Below are 17656 nucleotides of genomic sequence, written 5' to 3'. Positions count from 1 at the left end.
AGGTGGGAGAGGTGTAGCGCACGGATGGCTGGAGTACGATTTCGGGTGCACAGTCAACTTCGAGAAGGAGCTGTAATTACACGCGTTATCCGATTTAGATGCAATGGACAGCATGTGTTTGCTAAAGACACTATTTTTCATGCAGAACTGCCAACCTTTGTAACCGCGGGCCGCTACTGGTACTTATGTTATTGTATATATGGTTAGCATTAGTTATGTGTTCGGCGTATGAAGATGTATTCTGTCCTCTGGTCTACATACGCCGAACACATAACTAATGCAAACTGTAGGCTATATTTACAATAAATCAAATAATAGAAAACATATAGGATTCAATATACCTATGTATATGGCCTTTATAGATTTCGTAAAGGCCTTTGACAGAGTAAATAGAATAAATTGTGAATCATGATGATACAAAAAGGTACACCACATCTAATAACGAAGTCTCTATATAGAAAATAAAATTACAATAATTGACAGCAGATCCAAATAGTAGTGGCGTAGCATGAAATTTTGAGCAGGGGAAGCTAACTCAAGTTGTCTTTCATGCAATATGAGAAAACCTATTACAAAAATATAGTCTTAAAATAAATAGTAGTCAATGTCAAGTCAGCAGTCAAAGATTGGTTGGAACCTCGTAACACCAATAAGGCATGACCTCAAATGCTACATAGTAAAATATGATTTCACGGTTTACACATATCTCTAACAAATAGACACGTATACGCATAACATTCGCTCACTCCCTGTCATACTTAGATAAATCACAATATTAACGGTCAATAGATACAGAATTATATCATTACGTAAGTACGCGTCTGTATTTTGAGTGTGTCCTTCATTGACAGCAAGGGAGTCGGTCATTTGTTTTTTAGATGACACTTTTGTTCGTAAGTCAGTCTTGATAATAGAATTGTCCTAAAAAAATCAAGTAAATTGGTGTCAGGAACTGTTATTTCACTCATTATTTATTATATCAGCCACAATGCACACTAACACTTCAACTGAACACAACTGATGAAAAGGGATAACTCGGAAACTACTTATTTTCAATGTCAAAGCTATAGCTTCTTACGAGCCTTGCGACCAGTGTAGTTTAGTTAGAAAGGGATGGAAAATCTGCGGGGTGGGTTACACAGAAGAACGAGTGTAAGAAACCAGTCTGCTTGGAAGCTGGTGTGTGCAGGCTTCTTGTTTACTGCTGCATCACAAATCATCCTGAGCTGCCGCATCACAATATTTAGCGCGTAAATATAAATTCTATTAAAATTAATAAATAATTTTGTCCATAAACTGCAGGTTTATTATGAAATTATTATTAACTGGGGAAGCTGAGCTTTTTAGCTTACATTGACGCTACGCCACTGCCAAATAGCAACTATAAATAAAGGAGTGAGACAGGGATGCCTTCTCTCACCATTACTATTTAATTGATATATTGATGATGCTGTAAACAAATAGCAAAAAGAGCAGGAAACACATTTTAAAATAAGAAATACAGTTTTAACTTCAATTTTATTTGCGGTAGACCAGGTTCTAATATGTGGCTCGGAAGATGAACTACGAAAGTCCTTATTTAAATTAAACAATCTATGTAAAGAGTTAACCTAAAATATCGAGAGAGAAAAAAAAAAACTAAGGTTTAGCATTTAAGGGACCACAGACAATAAGAGCAAACATTATACAGGGACATCATTTTATTTTTACTTGCATTTTTATTGTACCTGCATTTCTGAATGTACTTCAATCTCACCCATTCACTAATGTCCTTGCTCCCGTCAGACACACAGACTTACGGCCGCTGTTGCATTCGAAGTCTTCAAGCAGTGAAGTAAACACTGCAGTGTATAGCGTGTTTCAGAAATATGGTTGCGTTTTCTATAGAAGAAAGAACCTATATTAATAATATCGTACTAAAAAATTATATTCAAGAAACGATAAATTCAATTTCAGAGAATATGCTTCAAAATGTTTTTAATAATATGCGTAAAGAATTGAAGCCTGCATTGTAATGAACGGCAACCATTTTCAGCAACTTGTTTAAAAATTCAGATTAGCTTATTTTGAATTGAGGTGGCTAGAAGCAAAGGAATGCTAGTGACATTTGTAATAACATGAGTTAAGTGAATCCAGTGTAAGCTGAAGTATCTAAAATTTTAGTGGCAAAGGGGTATTTTATCGCATCACACATTAAAATTTAAATAAAAATTTCACCGATTTTACGAAAGCTTAAATATTTAAACCCCATTTTCTCAAAAGTAACAAGTGCACTTACAGCCCTTTACTTATGAGCCCCTCAATTTAAATGCACTCTCTATATTGTATGATAACATCAATTATTAATATGCTAAATAAAGTAGACATTACATAACGAATATAGCCGCCTGAAAAGTTGAGTTTTTTTGAAAAAAAAAAATGTTACTACTCTACTGTATTTTGATAAATTTCGTAAAAGTGATGATCAAACTGAAAATCGTAATATCGTATTTCCCTACAACATAAATGGATACACTACTTTTCTCTCCTCCTATACCTAGTAAAATGATTTGTTTACATATTGCACTAGTAACATCAAACTCCTGTAATGGAAGGGGGCAACAGTGTTTCCGAGTATAGCCAGGTTAATGTTAAAAATGTTGGTAAAAATAAAGTGATGTCCCTGTATTAGAGGGAAAGCCGATAGAACAAGCCAAGAATTAATTAAACATGAAACAAGTAATTATTAAGTTCCATAAGATATACAGCTCCAATAAAAATATACATTGGCATATACAGAGACATTATTATGACGTGAGGCGAGAAAACGGCGGGTTACTGGGGGCCCGCTCCTTGCGCGGTCTGGGATGCGCGGGCTGTTAGAGATGCGGTGTAGTAAATCCTCAGTCGCCATATGACATTCGCTGTAGTCACAAGCAATGTTACAAAAGTCATGCTTAACAGTGAAAGGGTCCACACCTGTGCAGTAACGGTCAGCGTTTCTGGCCGCGAAACCAGGTGGCCCGGGTTCGAATCCCGGTCGAAGCAAGTTACCTGGTTGAGGTTTTTTCCGGGGTTTTCCCTCAACCCAATACGAGCAAATGCTGGGTAACTTTCGGTGCTGGACTCCGGACTCATTTCACCGGCATTATCATCTTCATTTCATTCAGACGCTAAATAACCTAGATGTTGATACAGCGTCGTAAAATAACCCAATAAAATAAAAAAAACAGTGAAAGGTATCTTCAGTTAATTATCGACCCCTTCTTTGACGAACTTATGTATGCGGAACGATTATCAGTCTATATTCAACAAGATTCCGCCACTGCTCATACAACTGCCGTGGCAATGAGGGAATTGAGGCGTATTTTTCTTACGAGACTAATAAATAATAATTTGTGGGCTCCATGAAGCCCAGATCAAATACCTTGTGATTTTTATTTATGGAGAACACTAAAAAGTAGGGTTTATAGGAAAAATTCTCATTCTATATATGAACTAATAGACTATACAGGGTGGTTCAAGACCTTTGCAACAAACTCTGGGGATCGACAGATCTCGCAATGAGGATCATTTTTCGTAAAACAACCCATGTTCCCCGATGCCTCGTTTAGGAGCTAAGCGACATCGAAAAAAAGACAGATTTTAATAACATTTACAGTTAATTATGAAATTAATTATTCATTTATTTCTTCAAGTACCCTTGCGAACTGATTACAACTGTCCTGTCATTTTGCTATACATATGTAAGTTTCACGATGTACACTTCAGCGCATTTTTTTAAAACTCTAAAACAATTTTGTTTTTTTCCTCAAAACATGAGCAATAAAAACTGGATTTATTATCAGTACTTAGAAACAAAAAATACTGAAAACTATAATTGTTCCTAATACATAAGACCATAACACATTCACAAAAAATTTACTTAGCATTTTACTTTGCATGATTAAGTCAGACACAATGTTCAGAAATCACTTATAAAAATGCAGAATTAATCAGGAAAGATTTGTGTCACTTTTGCCCGTAAGTATTGACCAGAACCTTTGAAGTATTCTTCGAAAAACATTTGATCTTATCAGAATGACGATTGAAGGTTATTATTGAGGTAATTTTGTGCTTTTATTATGAAGTTCGAAAAATGACTTTTGTCCGCCTTTTTAGTGATTCGGACAATTGTGCGCCGTTTTCTCGCCTCACGTCATAATAATGTCTCTGTACTTCCCATCACTAAAGATATTACATCCAACAGACCAAAGAGTCTCGCAACAGGCTCGAGGGCTTAATTATTCTTTTCAGAAGAAGTGGTATTGTACTCGTACATAAAAACAGTTCTGGAAACTGCATTCGTACTGAGCTGGCATGTGAATTTCCGTAAGATCTCAGAGATGTGATTTGATAGATCAAAACAAGTTAGAAATTACTCATGACCATGACTAATAATAATAATAATAATAATAATAATAATAATAATAATAATAATAATAATAATAATAATAATAATAATAACCATCATCATTACCATCATCATCATCATCATCATCCAAAACATGTATTAGACCAGGTGGTCGTTACTATCTCACATCATCTTAGCCGGGCATAATAATAATAATAATAATAATAATAATAATAATAATAATAATAATAATAATCATCATCATCATCATCCAAAACATATATTAAACCAGGTGGTCGTTACTGTCTCACATCATCTTAGCCGGGAATAATAATAATAATAATAATAATAATAATAATAATAATAATAATAATAACAATAATAATAATAACAATAACCATCATCATCCAAAACATGTATTAAACCAGGTGGTCGTTACTGTCTCACATCATCTTAGCCGGGAATAATAATAATAATAATAATAATAATAATAATAATAATAATAATAATAATAATAACCTTCTTTCTTAAAAAGCCACTTTAATATAAAAGGGTTATTAATTATATTAACTTACTCATTCTCAATATAATTTCACGCAGAAATTGAGGACTTCATCATTCAACACAATTTTTTTAGTTGGTTATTTAACGACGCTGTATCAACTACGAGGTTATTTAGCATCGATGAGATTGGTGATAGCGAGATGGTATTTGGCGAGATGAGGCCGAGGATTCGCCATAGATTACCTGGCATTCACCTTATGGTTGGGGAAAACCTCGGAAAAAACCCAACCAGATAATCAGCCCAAGCGGGGATCGAACCCGCGCCCGAGCGCAACTTCAGACCGGCAGGCAAGCGTCATACATAAAATTATAGTTATGTAATAGTATAACGTACTACACTACACTGTTTCCATTTGTTAATAAATCGATAAATGTTTTTCAAAATAATTTATATTTACTAAATGCCACATGTAATGTTATTTATATATGAAGCAGAGACTATGAATTTTCTACATAGTAATACACAATAATAATAATAATAATAATAATAATAATAATAATAATAATAATAATAATTCCGTTTACATATTGTTAATGTAGGTACTGACTTAAGTTCTTTAATTAATTACTAACGACTAGCCTATATTCAACAAATTTTAGACACAATTTATATGTTTGTATCATATCCACATATTATTATTATTATTATTATTATTATTATCATCATCATTATTATTATTATTATTATTATTATTATTATTATTATTATTATTATTATTATTATTATTATTATTGTATCTCCAATGGGGGTTAGCCCTATTTTACATATGTAGTCTATGTTAGGGCTATAGTTTTACACAAAAAAGATAAGCATAAAGAGAAATGGAAAAGAAAATTAAGTTAGCTTACGCGATGTAAACAAATCATAAACAATCTGTAAATTAGGCATTGCGATTGCAAAGTAAACTATCATATCCACATACTTTTTTATAAATCAATGTTACCGTAGGCGTATACTGTATGAAATATCCTATGTTATAAATGATTTACCTTTCACTGTTTATTATGTTTTAATTTGATAGATTTTTCTAAGAAATCATATTTGTAAAATGACACAATAAGATTATTATTTATACAGAAAAGCTGGCTCTGTGAACTTTTCCACGTAGCCGGTAACACCCACAGTATGCCGCCTGTACAAATCCCCTCTCGGCGTTAGACTTGTGAAGTGAAAATAAGTTAGTATGGAGAACTGGAAGTGTGATCACGGGTAGCGCGACCATCGCCCACTCTGAGCTGTTTAATATTCCGCACACGAGAGATCACAAACCCACTGTTACGTGTTCCAGTTATGTTTTGCAAGGATGATTTGAGTGATAATTCCAAACTATAGTGAGAACATAAATATATGCTTTATATTTATGATAAGACCATAAGGATAGACTACTCTAACTATCATGAAAAATAAAATCGTACCGTATCTCACCTCATCTCATTTGTTTTTTTTTTATTTATTTTAGATAAGGGCACAAATAGCCATAGTTTGCGACGCGCCCTCCAAACTTCTCATTAACTATCATATCATATCATATCATATCATATCATATCATATCATATCATATCATATCATATCATATCATATCATATCATATCATATCATATCATATCATATCATATATCATTTATAGTTTTTCCGAGTTTTTTTCCCCAACCGAAGTAAACTATGGCGAATCCTCGGCCTCCTCTCATTTCATCTCGCTATCACAAATTCCATCGACACTAATCAACCCAGTAGTTGATACTTACTTACTTACTTACTTACTTACTGGCTTTTAAGGAACCCGGAGGTTCATTGCCGCCCTCACATAAGCCCGTCATTGGTCCCTATCCTGAGCAACATTAATCCATTCTCTAACATCATATCCCACCTCCCTCAAATCCATTTTAATATTATCTTCCCATCTACGTCTCGGCCTCCCCAAAGGTCTTTTTCCCTCCAGCCTTCCCACTAACACTCCATATGCATTTCTGGATTCGCCCATACGTAGTAGTTGATACAGTGTCGTTAAATAACCATGTACAAAAATCATATATCATATTATACAGAATGTCCCATATTGATGTATACACTCATTGAAATACTATTCCACAGCAAAGAAATGAGATAGAAATACGATTTTTGCAGTTTATGATTCAGAAGGCAGTGGAAAGCATGGAAAGATGTTCATTTGTTTATAAACAAACATGGCGGTGCAATTATCGTTCGATGAACGTAAGTGGATACTGAAATGTTATTGGAAAGTGGAGAATGTTGTTGAGGTTCAACGACGTTGGAGGGTTGAATTTGGAACACAATCGCCAACAAGGTTAACTATCACAAGAATCCGAGACAAGTTTGAAGTCGACGAAACGGTGCAAGATGTGTTGAAAGGGCGGTGCGGAAGAAAGAGAAGTTCCACCGATAACGAGAGTGTTGATGCAGTCATGCAGGCTTTCGCACAATCCCCAAAGAAGTCAATGAGGCAATGTTCTCGTGAGACTGGTATCAGCAAATTCAGTGTTCATCGAATTTTGCGAGCTCAAAAATGGAAGCCTTACATTCCGAGACGTGTCCACGCAATAAATGAGGACGACCTAGAGATGGATAGGACGAAGAGGAAGTGTTGCGGAGCTTCCGCCTCGATCTCCGGATTTAACCCCTGCAAACTTATACCTATGGGGAGCTCTAAAAGACATAGTGTACGCCACAAACTCACGGGGAACTAAGAGTTCAGATTAAATATGCCTGTAATGATATTCCATTAGCAGCAATCCAGTTGGTATGTCGCTCTGTTGTACGTCGTTGTTGGGAGTGTACTGTGGCGGAAAGGGGCCATTTTGAACATGTATGGGCTTAAGGAATAGAAAACTGCAAAAATCGTATTTCTGTATCATCTCATTGCCGAGAAATAGTGTTTCAAAATGTGTATAGTACCTACATCAATTTGGGACACTATGTATAATTATATATTAGTAGCCTGTAGCAGCAATTCTGCATGTTGTTTTTAGACAAATACAAACTGGACGAAAAGTCGTTTTCCTTAAACACTTCCTTACTTTTAATTACATTCAATTTACATTTGATTATACATTCCTTTACAGATATTGTTCAAAATTGAGGCCCTGTTTCTCGATACACTATTCACAACGTTTAGGCACTGATTTACAGATGACAGAACTTAACTGACCACTTTAATCGATTTTCACGAATGGCTTTTCGATCATCTCTCGCAACTGATGCTGATCCTGCGGTTTCTGAGCAAAAACATAATTTTTTAGGATATCCCACGGTGAAAAATCACATATCTGGTTGCATGATCTGGGAGGCCATTCTGTTGTGCCACGATGGCCATTCATGGGATTGCTGGTTCAAGAAGTCCCTCACTCCTACACCAAAATGAGGTGGTGCGCCATCCTGTTGAACTATCAACTGCACATCGGCAAAACGAGGCCTGTTTTCAAGACATTACATAAGAAAAACAGTTGATGTACGAATATGGTTGCCAATCCACCACTTATTACATTAGGTTATCAGAAGAACAATACATCGCCACATTAAGACGCTTAGAAAATCATACAGAAGTTGCAGATCTGTACCTCATGATCTGACATCTGAATAGACCCAACGCAGAGTGGATATCATTCTGTCATCAGTTTATTCCTATTATGCCCCAGGGCTAAAGAGCGTCCTGTAGCATGATTTCCTGTGGAGTATTAAATTTGAAACAGGAACAGTGTCAGCGAAATACACGGTTAAGAAGCGCAATGCAATCCCAGCTTGCAAAGTAAATAGATGCTTAGCCAGCATTATAGAGTCTGTCGCGCATATGGTAAATCACTGGCTACGATAAAAGTATTCTTACGCCACAGATCATTGCTGGACTAATCGCATTGGTCCAGTAGAACAAAGCATACATTTTAATTGGTTAAATTATATCACGCATTGTTCGAACTCTTTTATTGCGCGTAGTCTCATCAAAGCGACTTATCGCTATATATTGCATTGAATCGAATTGAATGTAAGAGATGTTTGATTAAGACATCTGTAAGTACGTGAAATCAAAAGGGGTTTAACCCCATCTCACCTGATGGATGGCGTGGTCGGTACCCCGAGCGGGAAACCGATAACGATACATAAAAAGTGTTGGTGAGGAGATTCGGTAGTTAGTAGAGACTGACGGAGTGTTAATCGAGAGACTTGGAAGTGAAAGACGGTAGCGGCATGGCGTCAGCGTCATCCAATGAAATATCTTGTAATTAACTTTCATATATATTTTGTAAATTCATAATAAATCAAGTAGTGTTTTCATTTGTAATCAATTCAGATTAAGTTTAGTAACCATGTAGTTTCCTATAGTATCCTGAGAGCTCCAGCTCGTTTCCATTGTTGAGTAAAATGGTGGTGTCAGAAATCCTGATAATTGTGAGCAGGAGACGAACGCAGTAGTCATCTGGTTAGCAAACAGTGCGACCTAAGTGACGGTCGCACAACATTGCTAATCCCACGGATGATAGATTTATCAGAAGAATTCTCAGATGTGATGAAAAATGGTTGTATTATCACAATTCTGATACTCTCAAAGCAATGACACGATTCCCATCAGCTTGACAAAGTCGTCGTTAAACAAAATCGGTTCGGCTCTAGTAATGTTATGTGTCTGGTGAAATTTTGAAGGTGTGATTCACCGGGCGTTTGTCCCAAACGGATGTGCAGTCGATGCGGATATTTATTCTCATGAAGTTTTGAGAGAAAGCTACCCGGCTTTATAGAGGGAACCCAAGAGTTGGAACTTAATCAGAGACAATTCTGTCCGACGCCGGGGTGGTATCCGGTGTGGCTTAGTGGATAAAGCATCAGCACGTAGAGCTGAAAACCCGGGTTCAAATCCCGGTGCCGGAGAGAATTTTTCTCCGTTCCATTACTCTTTCATCGTTACCCGGCTTTAGTTAATCGAAATAGAGTTATCTTCCAAAGGACAAAACGAAGTCTCATGCCACTCGGACAACCATAGAAAGAGATCAAAGAATTAAGGGAATCGAATTGCTACCATACTCGGCATGTAGCCCTGATTTTGCGTTCAGATTCCAGGCGACTAGTATACTATTCTCATTGTTCAATACATATACAGGCAGACACACGAATAAGCAGATGTAAACACACGAAGCAGAGCGGGGAGACGAGTCAGAGCTCTCCATTCAAAGCGAAGCTAGTATGATCCATGTGCATCTAACTTGTACAGGGACATCATTTTATTTTTACTAACATTTCTAATATTAACCTGGCTATACCTTGGATTAACAGTTGAGAACCGGAAACACCGTATGCTACCCCCTTCCACGATTGGAGTTCAATGATACTGGCGTAAAATACAAACAAATCACTTTGCTAGGTATAGGAGGGAAGAAAAGTAGTTCATCCATTTACGTAAAGTAGGAAATATCGCGATTTTGAGTTTGATAATTTTCATTAGGTTTTTGTTTAATCAAGATACAGTACTGTATTAACAATAAGTGTTTTTACTCACGAACTGAGCTATCCATGCGGACGTACTCATTATCCAGCATATATTATACTGTCTATAGCATAGCGTACAATATAGAAATTAAGTTAAATTGAAAAATAATCATAATATGATATTTAAACACTTTTTTAAAATGGTGGCCGTTCATTTCGATACAGGCTTCAGTTCTTTCGTGCATATTAACGCACTATAGACTACTGTACCTAATTCCAATTACCAGTTTCGTCCTTCGTACGAGTAACTCATGTTGAAATAATTCTGTACCTACTCTATAAAAGAGTACCTTACGTACTGTAAATTCAATCTTCACTTCTGCCCGATCCGAAAAGATAAAATTACTCAGACATGCTATCTACTGTGTCCGTCCAAGTGGTTTTGTCGCAGGGTCGTAGAAAGAGGGGAAATCACGTGACAGTTAATTACTTAACGAGGTCCTTTTATTTAAGTTATATTAAACAGTTCTATAATATTACGTAGACGTCCAATTCCTAACAGAAATTAATGTTTTCAGAAAAGAGCTAAGACAGCCCACCCACTAGCCTTTACAGAGGGGCGAGCAGAAGCGGATGGGGGAAACCGGGATGCGAAGTAGGAAAACGGACGACAGTACCTGTGCGAAAATATGATTCAGTATTGAAAGTTCTTTCGTCACTGGAAAACGCGAACATATTTCTGGAAATATACTATACTCACTAACTCAATACTATTTACTATTAACGTAAGGCGACTTTGATTGCATTGGAAGTTTGCTAGTAGAGGGGGTGAGAGTGAAGTATATTCAAAAACTCAGGTACAATAAAAATTAAAGTAAAAATAAAATGATGTTCCTGTACTTAAAATAACCAAATGCAGGATTATACTAATTAGGCCCTCCGGACTTCACCGAAATTCACCGCAAGGGTTAAATATCAATTCTATCAGAGTTTCTGATCCGATAGACGACATTACAATATATATGGTTCGTATGCGGAGACTATGAGTAAGGCAAAATATAGGAAAGATTGGAGAATGCTGGGTTTGCAGTGAAAGATCTGCCCTTGGCAGAAAACAATGAAAGAATATACAGAATGGCGCAAAACTAACTGGACACATTTCATTTATGTTAATTTTGAATAATTTGAACATGATACAGGCAGTACCAACAAATTACAGTACACATCACTTCTTTTTATGTTCAAACTGTCTCCCTTCTTAATCAATACACCGTTGAAGACTACCTGGAACACTCTGACACATATGCAAACACAGCTGAATGCTGTTGTCCAAATTGTTGGTTTTCCGTGTACCAATACGCACAGTTATGTTGGTCTACATATCCCGATAATTTGAATGTGGCCTCATCAGACCACAAAATGTTAAGAAAGAAATTCTGGTCAAATCGATACTGATCGAGCATAATTTCACAAAACTGCAGCCGCCTGTCTGGATCATCTTCCAGCAACCCATATACAGGGACATCATTTTATTTTTACTTCAATTTTTACTGTACCTGAGTTTTTTAATGTACTTCACTCCCCCCCACTAGTAAATTTCCAACCGTTCTTCACACAGAACCAAGCGTATACAGTTAAAGTCGCCTTACCGCTATAGTAAACACAAACAGTAGGCCTACTGAGTTAGTGAGTATAGTACGTTTCAGAAATATGTTCGCGTTTTCCAGTGATGAAAGCGCTTTCAATATTGAATCATATTCTCGCACAAGTACTGTCGTCCGTTTGTCTATGTCGCTTTCCGGTTTCCCCCACCCGCTTCTGCTCGCCCCTCTGTAAAGGCTAGTGGCTGGGCTCTCTTAACTCTTTTCTGAAAACATTAATTTCTGTTAGGAATTGGACGTCTAATTGTTATTATACAAACTGTTTAAAATAACTTAAATAAAAGAGCCTCGTTAATTGTCACATGATTTTCCTCCTTTTTACGACCCTGCGACAAAACTACTTGAACGGACAGTAGATAGCATGTCTAAGTAATTTTATCTTTTCGGATCGGGCAGATGTGAAGACTGAATTTACAGTACGTAAGGTACTCTTTTATAGAGTAGGTACAGAATTATTTCAACATGAGTTACTCGTACGAAGGACGAAACTGGTAATTGGAATTAGGTACAATAGTCTATAGTGCGATAATATGCAAAAAAAAAAAAAAAAAAAAAAGAAAAACTGAAGCCTATATCGAAATGAACGGCCACCATTTTCAAAATTGTGTTTAAATATCCAAATTATGATTATTTTTCAATTTAACTTCATTCTCTAGGTATACTGTACGCTAATGTGCTGTAGACAGTATAATATACACTGCATAATGAATATGTCCGCATGGATAGCTCAGTTCGTGGTAAAAACACTTATTGTTAATACAGTACTGTATTTTTATTAGAGAAAAACCTAATGAAAATTATCAAACTCAAAATCGCGATATTTCCTACTTTACGTAAATGGATGAACTACTTTTCTTCCCTTCTACACGTAGTAAAGTGATTTGTTTGTATTTTACGCCAGTATCATCGAACTCCAGTCGTGGAAAGGGATAGCAAACGATGTTTCCAGTTCTCAACCGTGAATCAAAAGGTATAGCCCGGTTAATATTATAAGTGTTAGTAAAAATAAAATAATGTCCCTGTATTAGGCGTGGAATGTATATTTTGAAGTTCTGCTGATGCAATATATTTTAGATTGATCGACATGAAATTTCTGGAAACTCTACCGCTAATCGTCTTGTGGACTCCTTTGGACTAGTCATAACAGCCAGACAGATATTGAGTTCATTTTCCTCAGTTCGTGCTGTCCTAGGTCACCCACTGCGAGGTGCATTCAAAACAGAACCTTCAGTTTCAAATTTATGAATTAAATTGTAAACAGCCTTACGTATTGATGGATTTGACTCGAAATGTTCTCTCCATTTCCTCAGTACAGCACTTTAACCGCTTTCGTAAGCGGTCTCCAAAGCGAAAATTTTTCTCCTTTCGTTAACATTTTGTAAAAACTGTTACTTGTGTTGTCACGACTAAGTTACTATCTTTAATAAATAAATGATTCATTTGTTAACACTACGCGTCATTTCCTGTTACCTACCAACCATATCAACGTACGTAGTACGTAGTACAGGGACATAATTTTATTTTTACTTGCATTTTTATTGTACCTGCATTTCTGAATGTACTTCACTCTCACCCCTTCACTAATGTCCTTACGGCCGCTGTTGCATTCGAAGTCTTCAAGCAGTGAAGTAAACACTGCAGTGTATAGTGTGTTTCATAAATATGATTGCGTTTTCCATAGAAGAAAGAACCTATATTAATAATATCGTACTAAAAAATTATATTCAAGAAACGATAAATTCAATTTCAGAGAATATGCTTCAAAATGTTTTTAATAATATGCGTACTGAATTGAAGCCTGCATTGTAATGAACGGCAACCATTTTCAGCAACTTGTTTAAAAATTCAGATTAGCTTATTTTTAATTGAGGTGGCTAGAAGCAAAGGAATACTAGTGCCATTTGTAATAACATGAGTTAAGTGCATCCAGTGTAAGCTGAAGTATCTAAAATTTTAGTGGCAAAGGGATATTTTAATCGCATCACACATTAAAATTTAAATAAAAAATTTCACCGATTTTACGAAAGCTTAAATATTTAAACCCCATTTTCTCAAAAGTAACAAGTGCACTTACAGCCCTTTACTTATGACCCCCCTCAATTTAAATGCACTCTCTATATTGTATGATAACATCAATAATTGTGCTAAATAAAGTAGACATTTCATAACGAACAAAGCCGCCTGAAAAATTGAGTTTTTGAAAAAAAATGTTACTACTCCACTGTATTTTGATAAATTCCGTAAAAGTGATGATCAAACTGAAAATCGTAATATCGTATTTCCCTACAACATAAATGGATACACTACTTTTCTCTCCTCCTATACCTAGTAAAATGATTCGTTTACATATTGCACTAGTAACACCAAACTCCTGTAATGGAAGGGGGAAACAGTGTTTCCGAGTATAGCCAGGTTAATGTTAAAAATGTTGGTAAAAATAAAGTGATGTCCTTGTATAATATTAATAAATACCGTAACATAATAATAATAATAATAATAATAATAATAATAATAATAATAATAATACACAAATTTTAAAATACCTATAATGTAAATTGTAAAACACTTTTAAGAATGACTTCCCCCCCTTGACAAAATATGCGTACGCCACTGCCTACTATAATCAAAAAATGTGTTTTCAGGAATTCAATTTATGTCCGAAAAACCTCAGGAGTAGAAAAACGTCGACAATAAATCTTCAGTCTGTCTATTCAGGGGTGCTCAACCTTATGAATACCGCGGGCCAATATTTTAAAAAATGTTCTTTTGGAGGGTCGCAGACATCCTCCAATAATAAATAATTTACATACATATATAAATAATTAGTGATTACTGTAATTTATAGTAATTAATAATACAAGTCTGTTCAAATATATATATATATATATATATATATATATATATATATATAATTTTAAGTTTGTAACTTTACTATCGGGCCATAGCAAACATAGTCGCGTGCCGCGGGTTGTGCAGCACTGGTCTAAATGCATGAATACAGAGATATACCCTCGTAATTAATTCAAACCTATTCCAGCTACCCTGATGAAGTAACCTTCATTTTAGACTATACTACATTCTTATGCTTAATTTTGTCACACAAAAAAGTGCAACAGGATGAGTGATAAATAACTGGCATAGCTTACTCACTTTCCACAGACAGGACGTCCCCATCCAAAACACAAATAACACACATTTGAACTCTTGATTACAGTCAATGAAGTTGTTTGTATACTTACTCTTCAGATCTAGTCGAGACGCTGTCTTTGTCCTTATGAGCTTGCCCCGAAGAGCAACTGCTGCCCATGTTGGAAGAATTCAGCTGTTTACTCAGTTACCACATCTCCCATCAGTCGGTAGTTCTTTACTCAAAGTCCATTTCTTGCATTTCTTGCCCGGAACGTCGTATATCGCGTCTATAATTAAAACGTTCCGCAAGATAACTGGCATTTCACGTACGAAATATGAAATAATTATAATCTGATGGAGGTACGATCACCGTGTACGCAGACCTTCGAGCTTAGTGTGAGTAATCAATAATAGATGGTAGTATAATGATACCACATAACTCCGCTTCGATTATTAACGTGCATTTCAATGGGAATTTGAAGATAGATTTGATAATGCGCCATCTTCTCTTCTAATGGGATCAACCGAAACACTGCACTATGATTCATCTAAAAAGAGTTCAACAAAAATATTGGATGCATTCCAACATGTTACGCTAACTTTCAGAAGGTCAAGGTTTAATTTTAAGGACGGAGCTTTACCTAAGCTAAAATGACGATCACTTCAAAAGATTTCCCGTGTGATGTCGTCATATGTTCAACTCTAAATGTTCTATATTAATATAATTTATATTTAGAACCAGTTCCAAAATAAAACTCACAAGACTGGCCTATTCCTATCATACACTCTCAGCTGTGAAAAAGCAGCAGTTTTAAACGTGATTTTGACTCATAAGAAAACGAAAGTATTAGTACGGTTTTCGTGTATGTTATTAAATTCAATCATTTTTTATGTTAAAAGAGTAGCTATAAAAATTATTACTAATTAATGCAGAATGTAAACGATGAAGGCATGCAAATATCTAGTTTTAGAAAAATCTCACATATTAATTATTAAACTTTAAATGAATTCACATTAATATCAATGTTACGATTCATTTACGCGCATAGTTTCATATAGAGCATGAACCTTATCCATTTATACTGTATAAGCTACGCAATCTAATGTGTTTAAATAAGAGTTAACTGTTCTAAAATGAATAATTTCAACGTTTTCAATTTCCGTACTGGGTTTCATGTGAAGTAAATATTATTATTGGCTGGGTTCTACCTGTAAGCGGACAGATTTATGGCTTCCAGCACTTCGTGTTCTGTATGTACATATTGATGACTCGTTCCATGACCTATCTCAAAACAGGTGAAGCATGCTTTAGTCTACAATATTGATACCGCAATAAAAATGTTCTGAATCCAATTTCGTGTAGAACCAAGTCAGAGTGCAACAGGATATTTCTTTACAAGCCACTTATACCCACTCGGAAACCAAACAGCCAGGATATAGAAAACAAATTACTCACGGAGAACGACAGTAGTCTCATAACCTAACAAACAACATGTTTCGTAAATAGACGTCGATCGGAAGAAATTTTACCAGTTCAACCTTGACACTGATAAAAGGTTAGATAACATGACCTTATTCGACCATAAATGACCTTACTTCCACACGCGCGCGAAGTATAGGTAGCCATCTTGAAATCTTGCCGGTTGATTGCTTATTTGTAGAACACTTTAAGTTGCTGAAGCGAAAAATCGTCTATTATTCACTCACAGCTCTCACATTTGAAGCAAGCATTGTTCACACATAGTTTCACATAAGAATACAACTCGTATCAACTTATACCAAAACAATGTAACGCACCGCACTTGCTGAATATTGTGTCAAGTATTTAAAATTATACAGAACACCTCTTCACTCCGAATCATGCCAGCAAACCGAGGGACAAAATTATATTGCTGCTAAATTTTGAAAACTGAAATAAAACAGTGTTGCTCTCTTTCGTTTTCTCTTATGTTTTTATCATTCAGTGAACGACAGTGAATACTAGCGAAAGTGTGGCCCGCATTCCCGGAGCTGAAAATGAACTCGCCCTTTCTGACGACACGACCACAAGTCAGATTCAGCTATTTCAGTGTGGCTAATCCACTGCACTTTATTTTGAGAACTCTTAAATTAAACTCCGCTATTACTTTCATTAGCGACGAACCGCTGCCATCCCGGTCACGTGGAAAGTTGTTTAAAGCCTTCCAGAGCGACCCGCAGAAGCACATCCAGCCACGACGCAATGTTTTATATCGACAATGTTCGCTTAGTAGTGAGGTTTTGTTTTACGATGTTGGCTGCATTACATTTCCTGGACCTGTAAAATAATCGATGGGGTCTGTCATACGGCGATCAGGAATACGCACGCGCCGTGGATGCTGCTATTAAATGAGTAAGAGGAAGCCCATGCATCACCAAACCTGCGACCTACACAGAAGGGATGTCTAGGGTTTCGCTTATGCTCAAAGTTTCAATTTGTTAATTGTATTGGGCTGATTCTGTCTCACAACAAATGAA

General features: G+C 35.9%; 1 protein-coding gene across 7 annotated transcripts in view; it reads right to left on the bottom strand.

The window, feature by feature from the left end:
* Window positions 1-17366, bottom strand: part of LOC138695921 (NACHT and WD repeat domain-containing protein 2) — a 138501-nt gene extending 121135 nt beyond the window's left edge. Inside the window, exons 1-2 of one of the 7 annotated variants that reach the window (XM_069820286.1) lie at window positions 15802-17366; window positions 15271-15708 (exon numbers count right to left, since the gene is read on the bottom strand). In XM_069820286.1, coding sequence (XP_069676387.1) covers window positions 15271-15338 — 68 coding nt within the window. In that variant the 5' untranslated portion in view covers window positions 15339-15708; window positions 15802-17366. Of the gene's footprint in view, window positions 1-15270 lie in introns of all 7 variants that reach the window. The other 6 variants (XM_069820287.1, XM_069820289.1, XM_069820288.1 and 3 more) reach the window with 6 other exon arrangements.
* Between the last annotated feature and the right edge of the window lie 290 nt (window positions 17367-17656).

This window comes from Periplaneta americana, chromosome 3 (assembly GCF_040183065.1).
Source record: "Periplaneta americana isolate PAMFEO1 chromosome 3, P.americana_PAMFEO1_priV1, whole genome shotgun sequence".
In the NCBI taxonomy this organism is placed as follows: domain Eukaryota; kingdom Metazoa; phylum Arthropoda; class Insecta; order Blattodea; family Blattidae; genus Periplaneta; species Periplaneta americana.
This window is presented reverse-complemented; position numbering and strand designations above follow the sequence as displayed.